The sequence below is a fragment of the Pristiophorus japonicus genome, unplaced genomic scaffold, assembly GCF_044704955.1.
Source record: "Pristiophorus japonicus isolate sPriJap1 unplaced genomic scaffold, sPriJap1.hap1 HAP1_SCAFFOLD_1371, whole genome shotgun sequence".
Taxonomy (NCBI): domain Eukaryota; kingdom Metazoa; phylum Chordata; class Chondrichthyes; family Pristiophoridae; genus Pristiophorus; species Pristiophorus japonicus.
Window position 1 is genome coordinate 1,350 of NW_027251041.1, and position 16,506 is coordinate 17,855.

General features: G+C 56.5%; 1 protein-coding gene across 1 annotated transcript in view; it reads right to left on the reverse strand.

The window, feature by feature from the left end:
• Positions 1-2,639: 2,639 nt before the first annotated feature.
• LOC139242555 (cap-specific mRNA (nucleoside-2'-O-)-methyltransferase 1-like) overlaps positions 2,640-16,506 on the reverse strand; it is a 64,591-nt gene continuing 50,724 nt past the window's right edge. Inside the window, exons 8-11 of the mRNA XM_070870414.1 lie at positions 15,925-16,021; positions 12,183-12,315; positions 5,335-5,514; positions 2,640-2,700 (exon numbers count right to left, since the gene is read on the reverse strand). Coding sequence (XP_070726515.1) covers positions 2,640-2,700; positions 5,335-5,514; positions 12,183-12,315; positions 15,925-16,021 — 471 coding nt within the window. The remainder of the gene's footprint in view (positions 2,701-5,334; positions 5,515-12,182; positions 12,316-15,924; positions 16,022-16,506) is intronic.

The following is a 16,506-nucleotide window of genomic DNA, read 5'->3' on the forward strand; positions in this document are numbered from 1 at the left end:
CCTGGGTTAGAGAGAGGGGAAATCAGCCAGGGTTCCTGCTCCTCATCACTGCCCAGTGACCCCTGGGTTAGAGAGAGGGGAAATCAGCCAGGGTTCCTGCTCCTGATCACTGCCCAGTGACCTCTGGGTTAGAGAGAGGGGAAATCAGCCAGGGTTCCTGCTCCTCATCACTGCCCAGTGACCCCTGGGTTAGAGAGAGGGGAAATCAGCCAGGGTTCCTGCTACTGATCACTGCCCAGTGACCCCTGTGTTAGAGAGAGGGGAAATCAGCCAGGGTTCCTGCTCCTGATCACTGCCCAGTGAACCTCGGTAACAGATAAGGTAAATCAGCCAGGGTTCCTGCTCCTGATCACAGCCCAGTGACCCCTGGGTTAGAGAGAGGGGATATCAGCCAGGGTTCCTGCTCCTGATCACAGCCCAGTGACCCCTGGGTTAGAGAGAGGGGAAATCAGCCAGGGTTCCTGCTCCTGATCACAGCCCAGTGACCCCTGGGTTAGAGAGAGGGGAAATCAGCCAGGGATCCTGTTCCTGATCACTGCCCCATGACCCCTGGTAAGAGAGGGGGGAAATCAGCCAGGGTTCCTGCTCCTGATCACTGCCCAGTGACCCCTGGGTTAGAGAGAGGGGAAATCAGCCAGGGTTCCTGCTCCTGATCACTGCCCAGTGATCCCCTGGGTTAGAGAGAGGGGGAAATCAGCCAGGGTTCCTGCTCCTAATCACTGCCCAGTGACCCCTGGGTTAGAGAGAGGGGAAATCAGCCAGGGTTCCTGCTCCTGATCACTGCCCAGTGATCCCCTGGGTTAGAGAGAGGGGGAAATCAGCCAGGGTTCCTGCTCCTAATCACTGCCCAGTGACCCCTGGGTTAGAGAGAGGGGGAAATCAGCCAGGGTCCCTGCTCCTGATCACTGCCCAGTGACCCCTGGGTTAGAGAGAGGGGAAATCAGCCAGGGTTCCTGCTCCTGATCACTGCTCAGTGATCCCCTGGGTTGGAGAGAGGGGGAAATCAGCCAGGGTTCCTGCTCCTGATCACTGTCCAGTGACCCCTGGGTTAGAGAGAGGGGAAATCAGCCAGGGTTCCTGCTCCTGATCACTGTCCAGTGACCCCTGGGTTAGAGAGAGGGGAAATCAGCCAGGGTTCCTGCTCCTGATCACTGTCCAGTGACCCCTGGGTTAGAGAGAGGGGAAATCAGCCAGGGTTCCTGCTCCTGATCACTGTCCAGTGACCCCTGGGTTAGAGAGAGGGGAAATCAGCCAGGGTTCCTGCTCCTGATCACTGCCCAGTGATCCCCTGGGTTAGAGAGTGTGGAAATCAGCCAGGGTTCCTGCTCCTGATCACTGTCCAGTGACCCCTGGGTTAGAGAGAGGGGTAATCAGCCAGGGTTCCTGCTCCTGATCACTGCCCAGTGACCCCTGGGTTAGAGAGAGGGGAAATCAGCCAGGGTTCCTGCTCCTGATCACTGCCCGTGACCCCTGGGTTAGAGAGAGGGGAAATCAGCCAGGGTTCCTGCTCCTGATCACTGTCCAGTGACCCCTGTGTTAGAGAGAGGGGAAATCAGCCAGGGTTCCTGCTCCTGATCACTGTCCAGTGACCCCTGGGTTAGAGAGAGGGGAAATCAGCCAGGGTTCCTGCTCCTGATCACTGTCCAGTGACCCCTGGGTTAGAGAGAGGGGAAATCAGCCAGGATTCCTGCTCCTGATCACTGTCCAGTGACCCCTGGGTTAGAGAGAGGGGAAATCAGCCAGGGTTCCTGCTCCTGATCCCTGCCCAGTGATCCCCTGGGTTAGAGAGTGTGGAAATCAGCCAGGGTTCCTGCTCCTGATCACTGTCCAGTGACCCCTGGGTTAGAGAGAGGGGTAATCAGCCAGGGTTCCTGCTCCTGATCACTGCCCAGTGACCCCTGGGTTAGAGAGAGGGGAAATCAGCCAGGGTTCCTGCTCCTGATCACTGTCCAGTGACCCCTGGGTTAGAGAGAGGGGGAAATCAGCCAGGGTTCCTGCACGTGATCACTGCCCAGTGACCCCTGGGTTAGAGAGAGGGGAAATCAGCCAGGGTTCCTGCTCCTGATCACTGCCCAGTGACCCCTGGGTTAGAGAGAGGGGAAATCAGCCAGGGTTCCTGCTCCTGATCACTGCCCAGTGACCCCTGGGTTAGAGAGAGGGGAAATCAGCCAGGGTTCCTGCTCCTGATCACTGCCCAGTGATCCCCTGGGTTAGAGAGAGGGGAAATCAGCCAGGGTTCCTGCTCCTGATCACTGCCCAGTGACCCCTGGGTTAGAGAGAGGGGAAATCAGCCAGGGTTCCTGCCCCTGATCACTGCCAAGTGATCCCTGGGTTAGAGAGAGGGGAAATCAGCCAGGGTTCCTGCTCCTGATCACTGCCCAGTGACCCCTGGGTTAGAGAGAGAGGGGAAATCAGCCAGGGTTCCTGCTCCCGATCACTGCCCAGTGACCCCTGGGTTAGAGAGAGGGGAAATCAGCCAGGGTTCCTGCTCCCGATCACTGCCCAGTGACCCCAGGGTTAGAGAGAGGGGAAATCAGTTAGGGTGGGGGAGAGGTGTCCGGTGGACGACGAGTGGGCGTGGCGGGCGGGGGCGCGCGAGATCTGGCAAAGTGGGCTTGGAGTTAGTACAGAATGTGTACTCACGAATCACGGCTGAAGGCGTGGATTTTGGCCAGAGCCTTGACCTGGGCCACAGCATGCCTGAAAGAGAAGAGATTAACAAGTTACTGATTGTCGTCTGAGGGAGAGGGATGGGATAATAGAGGGGAAGCTGGTAATATGGTTGGGGGGAGAGGGGGGAGAAGGAGGGTGGGGGGAAGGGTCGTGGTTGGGGCGGGAGAGAGAGGGAAAAGGGTTTGGGGCGGGTCGGGGCCGAGGGGGGTCGGGGGTCGAGAGCGAGAGGGGGAGGTGTCGGGGAAGGTAGGGGGCGAGGTGTCGGGGAAGGGAGGGGGCGAGGTGTCGGGGAAGGGAGGGGCGCGAGGTGGCGGGGGGAGGGCGGGCGGAGGGAGGGCGGGCGGGAGGTGTTGGGGAGGGAGGGAGGGGGGGAGGTTTTGGGGATTTTTGGAGGGGAGGAGAGGGGGAGGGGCCGTGCCGGGGGAGGGGAGGGGCCGTGCCGGGGGAGGGGAGGGGAAGTGTTGGGGGAGGGGAGGGGAAGTGTTGGGGGAGGGGAGGGGAAGTGTTGGGGGAGGGGAGGGGAAGTGTTGGGGGAGGGGAGGGGAAGTGTTGGGGGAGGGGAGGGGAAGTGTTGGGGGAGGGGAGGGGAAGTGTTGGGGGAGGGGAGGGGAAGTGTTGGGGGAGGGGAGGGGAAGTGTTGGGGGAGGGGAGGGGAAGTGTTGGGGGAGGGGAGGGGAAGTGTTGGGGGAGGGGAGGGGAAGTGTTGGGGAGGGGAGGGGAAGTGTTGGGGGAGGGGAGGGGAAGTGTTGAGGGAGGGGAGGGGAAGTGTTGGGGGAGGGGAGGGGAAGTGTTGGGGGAGGGGAGGGGAAGTGTTGGGGGAGGGGAGGGGAAGTGTTGGGGGAGGGGAGGGGAAGTGTTGGGGGAGGGGAGGGGAAGTGTTGGGGGAGGGGAGGGGAAGTGTTGGGGGAGGGGAGGGGAAGTGTTGGGGGAGGGGAGGGGAAGTGTTGGGGGAGGGGAGGGGAAGTGTTGGGGGAGGGGAGGGGAAGTGTTGGGGGAGGGGAGGGGAAGGGAAGTGTTGGGGGAGGGGAGGGGAAGGGAAGTGTTGGGGGAGGGGAGGGGAGGGGAAGTGTTGGGGGAGGGGAGGGGAGGGGAAGTGTTGGGGGAGGGGAGGGGAGGGGAAGTGTTGGGGGAGGGGAGGGGAGGGGAAGTGTTGGGGGAGGGGAGGGGAGGGGAAGTGTTGGGGGAGGGGAGGGGAAGTGTTGGGGGAGGGGAGGGGAAGTGTTGGGGGAGGGGAGGGGAAGTGTTGGGGGAGGGGAGGGGAAGTGTTGGGGGAGGGGAGGGGAAGTGTTGGGGGAGGGGAGGGGAAGTGTTGGGGGAGGGGAGGGGAAGTGTTGGGGGAGGGGAGGGGAAGTGTTGGGGGAGGGGAGGGGAAGTGTTGGGGGAGGGGAGGGGAAGTGTTGGGGGAGGGGAGGGGAAGTGTTGGGGGAGGGGAGGGGAAGTGTTGGGGGAGGGGAGGGGAAGTGTTGGGGGAGGGGAGGGGAAGTGTTGGGGGAGGGGAGGGGAAGGGGAGGGGAAGTGTTGGGGGAGGGGAGGGGAAGTGTTGGGGGAGGGGAGGGGAAGTGTTGGGGGAGGGGAGGGGAAGTGTTGGGGGAGGGGAGGGGAAGTGTTGGGGGAGGGGAGGGGAAGGGAAGTGTTGGGGGAGGGGAGGGGAGGGGAAGTGTTGGGGGAGGGGAGGGGAGGGGAAGTGTTGGGGGAGGGGAGGGGAGGGGAAGTGTTGGGGGAGGGGAGGGGAGGGGAAGTGTTGGGGGAGGGGAGGGGAGGGGAAGTGTTGGGGGAGGGGAGGGGAAGTGTTGGGGGAGGGGAGGGGAAGTGTTGGGGGAGGGGAGGGGAAGTGTTGGGGGAGGGGAGGGGAAGTGTTGGGGGAGGGGAGGGGAAGTGTTGGGGGAGGGGAGGGGAGGGGAAGTGTTGGGGAGGGGAGTGTTGGGGAGGGGAGGGGAGGGGAGGGGAAGTGTTGGGGGAGGGGAGGGGAGGGGAAGTGTTGGGGGAGGGGAGGGGAGGGGAAGTGTTGGGGGAGGGGAGGGGAGGGGAAGTGTTGGGGGAGGGGAGGGGAGGGGAAGTGTTGGGGGAGGGGAGGGGAAGTGTTGGGGGAGGGGAGGGGAAGTGTTGGGGGAGGGGAGGGGAAGTGTTGGGGGAGGGGAGGGGAAGTGTTGGGGGAGGGGAGGGGAAGTGTTGGGGGAGGGGAGGGGAGGGGAAGTGTTGGGGAGGGGAGGGGAGGGGAAGTGTTGGGGAGGGGAGGGGAAGTGTTGGGGGAGGGGAGGGGAAGTGTTGGGGGAGGGGAGGGGAGGGGAAGTGTTGGGGGAGGGGAGGGGAAGTGTTGGGGGAGGGGAGGGGAAGTGTTGGGGGAGGGAGGGGAAGTGTTGGGGGAGGGAGGGGAAGTGTTGGGGGGTGTTGGGGGAGGAGGGGGAGGGAGTGTTGGGGGAGGGGAGGGGAAGGGAAGTGTTGGGGGAGGGAGTGGAGGGAGGGGAGGGAGGGGAGGGGGTGTTGGGGGAGGGATTGTTGGGGGAGGGGAGGGGACGGGGCTGGAAGTGTTGGGGAGGGGAGGGGAGGGGGCTGGAAGTGTTGGGGGAGGGGAGGGGAGGGAGGAGACGGGAGGGGAGGGGGAGGGGGAGGGAGTGTTGGGGGAGGGGAGGGGAGGGAGAGGGAGGAGGGGCAGCAACCTACCGCTGGTTGGATTTGACCATGTACTCGAAGAAGTCGCTGTCAGATCTGATGGTGTCCAGGGGAACCACACAGTTCACGTCCAGCTCGCTGTTTCTCAGCTGGTTCAGTTTAAGGTTGACGGTGAAGAGATAATCGCGAACAGGATCAGTCATCGACTTCAGCCCTCGGCACACCACGTACCTGGAACCGCACACAGCGAGAGAGGAGGGTGACTACATTACCAGATAGACGCCAAGCACCGCCCTTTCACCCAGTGACCCGACACTTCCCTTTCACCCAGTGACCCCTGACACTGCTCTTTCACCCCGTGACCCCGAACATAATCCTTTCACCCAGTGACCCCGGACACGACCCTGTCAACCAGTGACCCCGGCCCATTCAGCCAGTAACCCCTTATACTGCCCTTTCACCCCATGACCCCCTACACTGCCCTTTCACCCTGTGACCCGACACTGCACTTTCACCGCGACCCCATGCACTGACCTCTCACCCCGTGACCCAACACTGTCCTTTCACACAGTGAGCCCCGACATTGCCCTGTCACCCCGTGACCCCATGCACTGACCTTTCACCCCATGACCCCGACACTGACCTTTCACCTCCATGATTGAATTTTTCGAGGAGGTAACCAAGAGGGTCGATGAGAGTAGTGCGTACGATGTAGTATATATGGACTTTAGCAAAGCTTTTGATAAGGTCCCACATGGTAGACTGGTCAGGAAGGTTAAAGCCCATGGGATCCAGGGAAAAGTGACAAGTTGGATCCAAAATTGGCTCAGAGGTAGGAAGCAGAGGGCAATGGTTGATGGATGTTTTTGTGACTGGAAGGATGTTTCCAGTGGGGTTCTGCAGGGCTCAGTACTGGGTCCCTTGCTCTTTGTGATATATATCAATGATTTAGATTTGAATATAGGGGGTATTATGATTAAGAAGTTTGCAGATGACACTAAAATTGGCTGTGTGGTTGATAATGAAGAGGAAAGTCATGGGCTGCAGGAGGATATCAATCTACTGGTCAGGTGGGCAGAGCAGTGACAAATGGAATTTAATTCAGAGAAGTGTGAGGTGATGCACTTTGGGAGGGCTAATAAAGAAAGGGTATACACATTAAGCGGTAGGCCACTTCATAGTGTAGATGAACAAGGGGTCCTTGGAGTGCTTGTCCACAGAACCCTGAAAGTCGCAGGCCAGGTGGATAAGGTGGTTAAGAAGGCATACGGAATGCTTGCTTTTATTGGCTGAGGCATAGAATATAAAAGCAGGGAGGTTATGTTTAAATTGTATAATACTCTGGTTAGGCCACAGCTGGAGTATTGCGTGCAGTTCTGGTCGCCGTATTATAGGAAGTGTTATGTGTGCAAACCTATGTAACCTGCATCATACCACCACCAGAGGGCGTACCTGTTGGAGTCCCAAGGGATCCCAGCATCCCTTGGGAGCACTGTATACAGGCAGGCCTCCGATGCTGTACCGGCACTCTGAAGTCAGAATAAAGGAGCTAAGGTCACACTTACTCATGTCTACATAACAACTGGCGACGAGATAACGAACCATCACGCTAAAATGCAGCAAACTGTTGGTATCCTGGAGAAATTCTCAGAGGGGGACAATTGGGAGGCCTTCGTGGAGAGACTCGACCAATACTGTGTGGCCAATGAGCTGGAAGGGGATGAGAACACTGCCAAACGAAGGGCGATCCTCCTCACCGTCTGTGGGGCAACAACCTATGGCCTTATGGAGACTCTTCTAGCTCCGGTAAAACCAAAAACCAAATCCTATGAAGAACTGTGTGCGCTGGTCCGGGAGCACCTAAATCTGAAGGAGAGTGTTCTGATGGCAAGGTATCGGTTCTACACGTGTCAATGGTCTGAAGGCCAGGAAGTGGCGAGCTTTGTCGCCGAACTAAGGCGCCTTGCAGGACATTGCTAATTCAGTGGATTTCTGAGCAAATGCTAAGAGACTTTTTTGTGCTTGGCATTGGCCATGAGGATATCCTTCGCAAACTATTAATTGTTGAAACACCGAACCTGAGCAAAGCCAAAACGATAGCCCAGACATTTACACCAAACAAATCTCGCAGCATAAAGAGATTTCGGCCAGTACTGTACACAAAGTAATGTCGTTTTCAGGCAGGAATGCATATGGCAGAACGTACACACCTGTAGCTGCATGACCTCAGATGACCCAGAGTCCACCATCAAGCGTTAATGTGAGGCAGTTAACACCTTGTTGGCGCTGCGGAGGTGATCATCGAGCCCATCAATGCCGCTTCAAACACTATGTGCAAAGGCTGTGGAACAATGGGACACCTCCAGCGAATGTGCAGACGAGCTGCAAACCCTGCAAACCATCACGTTGCAGAGGAGGATCGATCCCTGGGGGATCAGGCTGAACTAGAGACTCGAACCGAGGAGGCAGAAATGTACAGGGTACACACCTTCACCATGAAATGTCCACCGATCATGTTAAAAGTTGAACTGAACGGAATTTCAGTATCCATGGAACTGGACACGGGTGCGAGTCAGTCTACCATGAGCAAAAAGGCCTTCGACAGGCTGTGGTGCAACAAGGCACACAGGCCCAAGCTGAGCCCCATTCACACCAAGCTGAGAACTTACACTAAAGAGCTGATCCCTGTAATTGGCAGTGCAGCAGTAAAAGTCTCCTATGATGGAGCGGTGCATGAACTCCCACTATGGATTGTACCAGGAGATGGCCCCACACTGTTCGGCAGAAGCTGGCTGGGAAAAATCCACTGGGACGACATCCGAGCGCTCTCATCCATCGACGATGCCTCATGTGCCCAGGTTCTGAGTAAGTTTCCGTCATTGTTTGAGCCAGGCGTTGGAAGTTTCTCGGGGGCGAAGGTGCAGATCCACTTGGTTCCCGGTACACCACCCGTCCACCACAAGGCACGGCCGGTACCATATATGATGCGAGAGGAAGTGGAAATTGAGCTGGACAGGCTGCAGCGAGAAGGCATCATCACACCGGTGGAGTTCAACGAGTGAGCCAGTCCGATTGTCCCGGTACTCAAAGGTGATGGCACGGTCAGTATTTGTGGGGACTAGAAAATAACGATTAACTGCTTTTTACTACAGGACCAATACCCGCGACCCAAGGCAGACGACCTGTTTGCGACCCTGGCTGGAAGAAAGACATTCACCAAGTTGGACCTGACCTTGGCCGACATGACGCAGGAGCTGGAGGAATCTTTGAAAGGCCTCACCTGCATCAACACGCACAAAGATCTGTTCATCTACAATAGATGCCCGTTTGGGATTAGATCGGCCGCGGCTATTTTCCAACGGAACATGGAGAGTCTGCTAAAGTCGGTTCCACGCACCGTGATTTTCCAGGACAACACATTGATCACAGGTCGGGACGCCATCGAACACTTGAAGAACCTGGAAGAGGTTCGAAGTCGGCTAGATTGCGTGGGACTCGGGTTGAAATGCTCGAAGTGTGTTTTCCTGGTGCTAGAGGTCGAGTTCTTGGGAAGAAGAATCGCGGCAGTCAGCATCAGACCCACCGACGCCAGGACGGAGGCCACCAAGAACACGTCGAGAACACAGAACGTGACGGAGCTGCGGTCGTTCCTGGGACCCCTCAACTATTTCAGTAATTTCCTACCCAGGTTAAGCACCTTGCTAGAACCCCGACATGTGCTACACAAGGGAGATGACTGGGTATGGGGGAATTCACAAGAGGCTGCCTTTGAGAAAGCCAGAAATCTGTTATGTTCCAACAAACTGCTTGTCCTGTACAACCCATGTAAACGTTTAGTGCTAGCTTGTGATGCTTCATCATACTGGGTCGGGTGTGTGTTACAACAGGCTAATGAATCGGGAACATTGCAACCGGTCACCTATGTGTCCAGGAATCTGTCCAAGGCCGAAAGGGCCTACAGCATGATTGAAAACAAGCTCTGGCGTGTGTTTACGGGGTGAAAAAAATGCACCAGTATTTGTTTGGTCTCAAGTTTGAGTTAGAAACTGACCATAAGCCACTCATATCGCTATTCTCAGAGAGCAAAGGGATTAACACCAATGCCTCTGCCCGCATCCAAAGATGGGCACTTACGCTATCGGCATACAACTCTGTAATCCGCCACAGGCCAGGCACAGAGAACTGCGCTGATGCTCTCAGTCGGCTACCATCGCCCACCACCGGGGTGGAAATGGCACAGCCTGCAGACTTGCTCCTGGTGATGGATGCATTTTGAAAACGAAAAGTCACCCGTTACGGCCCGCCAGATCAGGACCTGGACCAGCCAGGATCCTTTACTGTCCCTTGTAAAAAACTGTGTCCTCCATGGAGAGATCAAGCCGTTCCAGCGGCACAAAGACAAAATGTCCATACAGTCTTTTGTGGGGCAAACGCGTGGTCTTGCCGAAGAAAGGCAGGGAAACGTTCACACACGACCTACACAGTACCCACCCAGGGATAGTAATGATGAAAGCTATAGTCAGATCCCATGTGGCCCGGCATCGACTCAGATTTGGAGTCTTGCGTGCACCAGTGAAACACTTGCTCACAACTGAGCAATGCACCCAGGGAGGCAAAGCTAAGTTTGTGGTCATGGCCCTCCAAACCGTGGTCTAGGATCCACGTTGCCTTTGCGGGCCCATTTCTAGACAAAATGTTTTTGGTTGTTGTGGATGCTTATTCAAAATGGATTGAGTGTGTCATAATGTCTGTCAGCACGTCCAATGCCACCATCGAAAGCCTACGAGCCGTGTTCGCCACGCACGGCCTGCCTGATGTCCTGGTCAGCGACAATGGGCCGTGCTTCACCAGTGCTGAATTCAAGGAATTCAAGGAATTCAAGGAATTCACGACCCGCAATGGGATCAAGCATGTCACATCTGCCCCATTCAAGCCCGCATCCAATGGCCAGTCCAAACCATCAAGCAAAGCTTGAAACGCGTGTCGGCTCTTTGCAGTCCCGCATGTCGCAAGTCCTGCTCAGCGACCGTACTCGACCCCACTCGCTCACCGGGGTTCCCCCAGCCGAGCTGCTCATGAAAAGGGCACTCAAAACAAGGCTCTCTCTTGTCCACCCTGATCTCCATGATCACGTCGGCGACAGGAGGCATCAACAAAGCACGTACCATGATCGCGCAAACTTGTCACGCGATACTGAAGTCAATGACCCTGTATTTGTACTCAACTATGGACATGGTCCCAAATGGCTTGCTGGCATTGTCATAGCCAAAGAAGGGAGTAGGGTGTTTCAGGTCAAACTTGCTCATGGACTAACTTGCAGAAAACATTTGGACCAAACCAAACTGCGATTCACAAACAGCCACGAGCAACCTGAAGAGGACACCACCAACTTCGACCCTCCGATACACACACAAGTGGCAACCGACATCACTGTTGACCACGAAGCTGAACTCACCATCCCCAGCAAGGCCAGCAGCCCAGTAAACAACCAACTAACTCACCCACACCTGCATTTGTACCGAGACGATCAACTGGGAGCGAAAAGCCCCAGATGGTCTCACCCTGTAAATAAGTGTACTATTGACTTTGGGAAGGAGTGATGTTATGTATGCAACACTATGTAACCAGTATTATACCACCACCAGAGGGCGCACCTGTTGGAGTCCCAAGGGATCCCAGCATCTCTTGGGAGCACTGTATATAAACAGGCCTCCCATGCAGTACCGGCACTCTGAAGTCAGAATAAAAGGAGCTACGGTCACACTTACTCATGTCTACACTACTCAGTTACATTATTTTATGAACATAACAGGAAGGACGTGATTGCACTAGAGGGTGCAGAGGAGATTTACCAGGATGCTGCCAGGAATGGAGAATCTTAGTTATGAGGACAGATTGGATAGGCTGGGTTTGTTCTCACTGGAACTGAGGAGGTTGAGAGGAGACCTCATCGAGGTGTACAAAATATTGAGGGGCCTGGATATAGTGGATAGCAAGGGCCTATTTCCATTGGTGGAGGGGTCTATTAAGAGGGGGCATAGTTTTAAGGTGGTTGGTGGAAGGTTTAGAGAGGATTTGAGGGGGAGGGGGCTTCTTTACACAGAGGGTTGTGGGGATCTGGAACTCGCTGCCTGGAAGAGTGGTGGATGTAGAAACCCTCACCACTTTTAAGAGATGGTTGGATGGTCACTTAAAGTGCCGTAACCTGCAGGGTTACAGACCTCGAGCTGGTAATTGGGATTAGACTGGATGACTTTTTGTTGGCCGGCGCAGACTTAATGGTAAGTACTGCAGGGAATAGAATACGGCCAGGGGGATCTCCTGGACTAGTGTCGATCACCTGGATGGGTCGGAGAGGAGTACTCCCAGATTTTTTTCCCCAATTGGCCTGGGTTTTTAACCTGGTTTTTTGCCTCTCCCAGGAGATCACATGACTCCGGTTGGGGTGGAGTGTAGAATGTTTCAGTATAAGGGGTGTCGCAGTTGTGTGAGGCGGACTGGTTGAGCTGGGTGCTCTTTGCCTTTCCGACATTGTTCATAGGTTTATATATAACCTTTAGGGCTGCTGACCGAGGGCCGTGTGGCTCTTTGTCGGCCGGCATGGACACAATGGGACAGAATGGCCTCCTTCAGCGCTGTAAATTTCTATGTTTCTATGACCCATACACTACCCTTTTGCCCGTGACCCCTGACACTGCCCTTTCACCCCATTACCCCTGACACTGCCCTTTCATCTCCGTGACCCGAAAACCACCCTTTCACCTCTGACCCCTGATACTGCCCCCTCACCCCGTGACCCCTGATACTGCTCTTTCACCCCATGACCCCTGACATGGCCCTCTCACCTCAGTGACTCAGACTCTGACCTGTGACTGAAGCGCAAGTTAGAGAGGACTCACCTCTCGGAGTTGGCTGGGCGGCTGGTAACCGGTTTGAACAGCGAGACTCGCTCAAAGCACATGTACAGCAGATAAATGAGCCCCACGCTGAACGGCGTGAAGAGGTCAAAGGTCTTACAAACAAAATGGCCTCCTGCAAGTGAAGCAGAGAAGGTATAAAGTGATCTGTTTACATCAGAAATATTGGTCAAAAACCTAACAGTTCCATTGAACACACAGTAACCCCCCCCCCCGACACCGATCACCCCCTATCCCATTTAACACACAGTAAATCGCCCCCCGATCACCCCCTATCCCATTTAACACACAGTAACCCCTTCCACCCCGATCCCATTTAACACACAGGAACCCATCGCCCCCCCCGATCACCCCATATCCCATTGAACACACAGTAACCCCCCCCCCCGCCATCCAATACAGTAACCCTCCCCCCCCCGATCACCCCCTATCCCATTTAACACACAGTAAACCCCCCCCCAATCACCCCCCGTCCCATTTAACACACAGTAAACCCCCCCCCCAATCACCCCCCGTCCCATTGAACACACAGTAACCCCCCCCCCCGCCATCCAATACAGTAACCCTCCCCCCCCCCCGATCACCCCCTATCCCATTTAACACACAGTAAACCCCCCCCCCAATCACCCCCCGTCCCATTTAACACACAGTAACCCCCCCCCCCGACACCGATCACCCCCCGTCCCATTTAACACACAGTAACCCCCCCCCCCGACACCGATCACCCCCTATCCCATTTAACACACAGTAACCCCTTCCCCCCCGATCCCATTTAACACACAGGAACCCATCGCCCCCCCCGATCCCATTTAACACACAGTAAACCCCCCCCCCAATCACCCCCTGTCCCATTTAACACACAGGAACCCATCGCCCCCCCCGATCACCCCATTGAACACACAGTAAACCCCCCCCCCCAATCACCCCCTGTCCCATTTAACACACAGTAACCCTCCCCCCCGATCACCCCGTCCCATTTAACACACAGTAAACCCCCCCCCGATCACCCCGTCCCATTTAACACACAGTAACCCTCCCCCCCCCGATCACCCCGTCCCATTTAACACACAGTAAACCCCCCCCCCAATCACCCCGTCCCATTTAACACACAGTAAATCGTCCCCCGATCACCCCGTCCCATTTAACACACAGTAAACCCCCCCCCCAATCACCCCGTCCCATTTAACACACAGTAAATCGCCCCCCGATCACCCCGTCCCATTTAACACACAGTAACCCCTCCCCCCCGATCACCCCGTCCCATTTAACACACAGTAACCCTCCCCCCCGATCACCCCCCGTCCCATTTAACACACAGTAACCCCCCCCCCGATCACCCCCCGTCCCATTTAACACACAGTAACCCCCCCCCCCGATCACCCCCTGTCCCATTTAACACACAGTAACCCTCCCCCTCCCGATCACCCCGTCCCATTTAACACACAGTAACCCCCCCCCAATCACCCCGTCCCATTTAACACACAGTAACCCCCCCCCAATCACCCCCTGTCCCATTTAACACACAGTAACCCCCCCCCAATCACCCCCTGTCCCATTTAACACACAGTAACCCTCCCCCTCCCGATCACCCCGTCCCATTTAACACACAGTAACCCCCCCCCAATCACCCCCTGTCCCATTTAACACACAGTAACCCCCCCCCCCAATCACCCCCTGTCCCATTTAACACACAGTAACCCCCCCCCCCGATCACCCCGTCCCATTTAACACACAGTAACCCCCCCCCCCCGATCACCCCGTCCCATTTAACACACAGTAACCCCCCCCCCCGATCACCCCGTCCCATTTAACACACAGTAACCCTCCCCCCGATCACCCCGTCCCATTTAACACACAGTAACCCCCCCCCCCCCCCGTCCCATTTAACACACAGTAACCCCCCCCCCCCGATCACCCCCTGTCCCATTTAACACACAGTAACCCCCCCCCCCGATCACCCCGTCCCATTTAACACACAGTAACCCTCCCCCCCCGATCACCCCCTGTCCCATTTAACACACTGTAACCCCCCCCCCGATCACCCCGTCCCATTTAACACACAGTAACCCCCCCCCCCGATCACCCCGTCCCATTTAACACACAGTAACCCCCCCCCCCCGATCACCCCGTCCCATTTAACACACAGTAACCCCCCCCCCCGATCACCCCGTCCCATTTAACACACAGTAACCCCCCCCCCGATCACCCTGTCCCATTTAACACACAGTAACCTCCCCCCCGATCACCCCGTCCCATTTAACACACAGTAACCCCCCCCCCCCGATCACCCCGTCCCATTTAACACACAGTAACCCTCCCCCCCCCGATCACCCCGTCCCATTTAACACACAGTAACCCACCCCCCCCCGATCACCCCCTGTCCCATTGAACACTCTGTAACCCCCCCCCAACCCCCGATCACTCTCTGTCCTATTTTACACACTGTAACCCCCGCTCCGATCACCCCCTGTCCCATTTAACACACAGTAACCCCCCCACCCCCGATCACCCCCTGTCACATTTAACAACAGTAACCCATCGCTCCCCCCTGATCGCCCCATCCCATTTAACACACACTCAGTCCCAGTGACCTTACCTGCCCGGACCACACTCCGTCCCAGTGACCTTACCTGCCCTGACCACACTTAGTCCCAGTGACCTTACCTGTCCTGACCACACTCAGTCCCAGTGACCTTACCTGCCCGGACCACACTCAATCCCAGTGACCTTACCTGCCCTGACCACACTCAGTCCCCCAGTGACCTTACCTGCCCGGACCACACTCAGTCCCAGTGACCTTACCTGCCCGGACCACACTCAGTCCCAGTGACCTTACCTGCCCTGACCACACTCAGTCCCAGTGACCTTACCTGCCCTGACCACACTCAGTCCCAGTGACCTTACCTGCCCTGACCATACTCAGTCCCAGTGACCTTACCTGTCCTGACCACACTCAGTCCCAGTGACCTTACCTGCCCTGACCACACTCAGTCCCAGTGACCTTACCTGCCCGGACCACACTCAGTCCCAGTGACCTTACCTGCCCTGACCACACTCAGTCCCAGTGACCTTACCTGCCCTGACCACACTCAGTCCCAGTGACCTTACCTGCCCTGACCACACTCAGTCCCAGTGACCTTACCTGTCCTGACCACACTCAGTCCCAGTGACCTTACCTGTCCTGACCACACTCAGTCCCAGTGACCTTACCTGCCCTGACCACACTCAGTCCCAGTGACCTTACCTGCCCGGACCACACTCAGTCCCAGTGACCTTACCTGCCCTGACCACACTCAGTCCCAGTGACCTTACCTGCCCTGACCACACTCAGTCCCAGTGACCTTACCTGCCCTGACCACACTCAGTCCCCCAGTGACCTTACCTGCCCTGACCACACTCAGTCCCCCAGTGACCTTGCCTGCCCTGACCACACTCAGTCCCAGTGACCTTACCTGCCCTGACCACACTCAGTTCCAGTGACCTTACCTGTCCTGACCACACTCAGTCCCAGTGACCTTACCTGTCCGGACCACACTCAGTCCCAGTGACCTTACCTGCCCTGACCACACTCAGTCCCAGTGACCTTACCTGTTCAGAACACACTCAGTCCCAGTGACCTTACCTGTCCGGACCACACTCAGTCCCAGTGACCTTACCTGCCCTGACCACACTCAGTCCCAGTGACCTTACCTGTCCGGACCACACTCAGTCCCAGTGACCTTACCTGTCCGGACCACACTCAGTCCCACGAGGATCTGACACAGCAGCAGCTGCTTACTCAGAATCTCCTGCAGATTCTCCTGCCCGGCAACCGAGAAACCCTAGAGAGAGAATCACCGTCAGAGAAATATACCTAGTCATGCAATGTCAAGAGCTTTACTCTGTATCTAACCCCCTGTACCTGCTCTGGGAGTGTTTGATGGGACAGTGTAGAGGGAGCTTTACTCTGTATCTAACCCCCTGTACCTGCCCTGGGAGTGTTTGATGGGACAGTGTAGAGGGAGCTTTACTCTGTATCTAAAACCCTGCACCTGCCCTGGGAGTGTTTGATGGGACAGTGTAGAGTGAGCTTTACTCTGTATCTAACCCCCTGTACCTGCCCTGGGAGTGTTTGATGGGACAGTGTAGAGGGAGCTTTACTCTGTATCTAAAACCCTGCACCTGCCCTGGGAGTGTTTGATGGGACAGTGTAGAGGGAGCTTTACTCTGTATCTAACCCCGTGCTGTTCTTGCCCTGGGAGTGTTTGATGGGACAGTGTAGAGGGAGCTTTACTCTGTATCTAACCCCGTGCTGTACCTGCCCTGG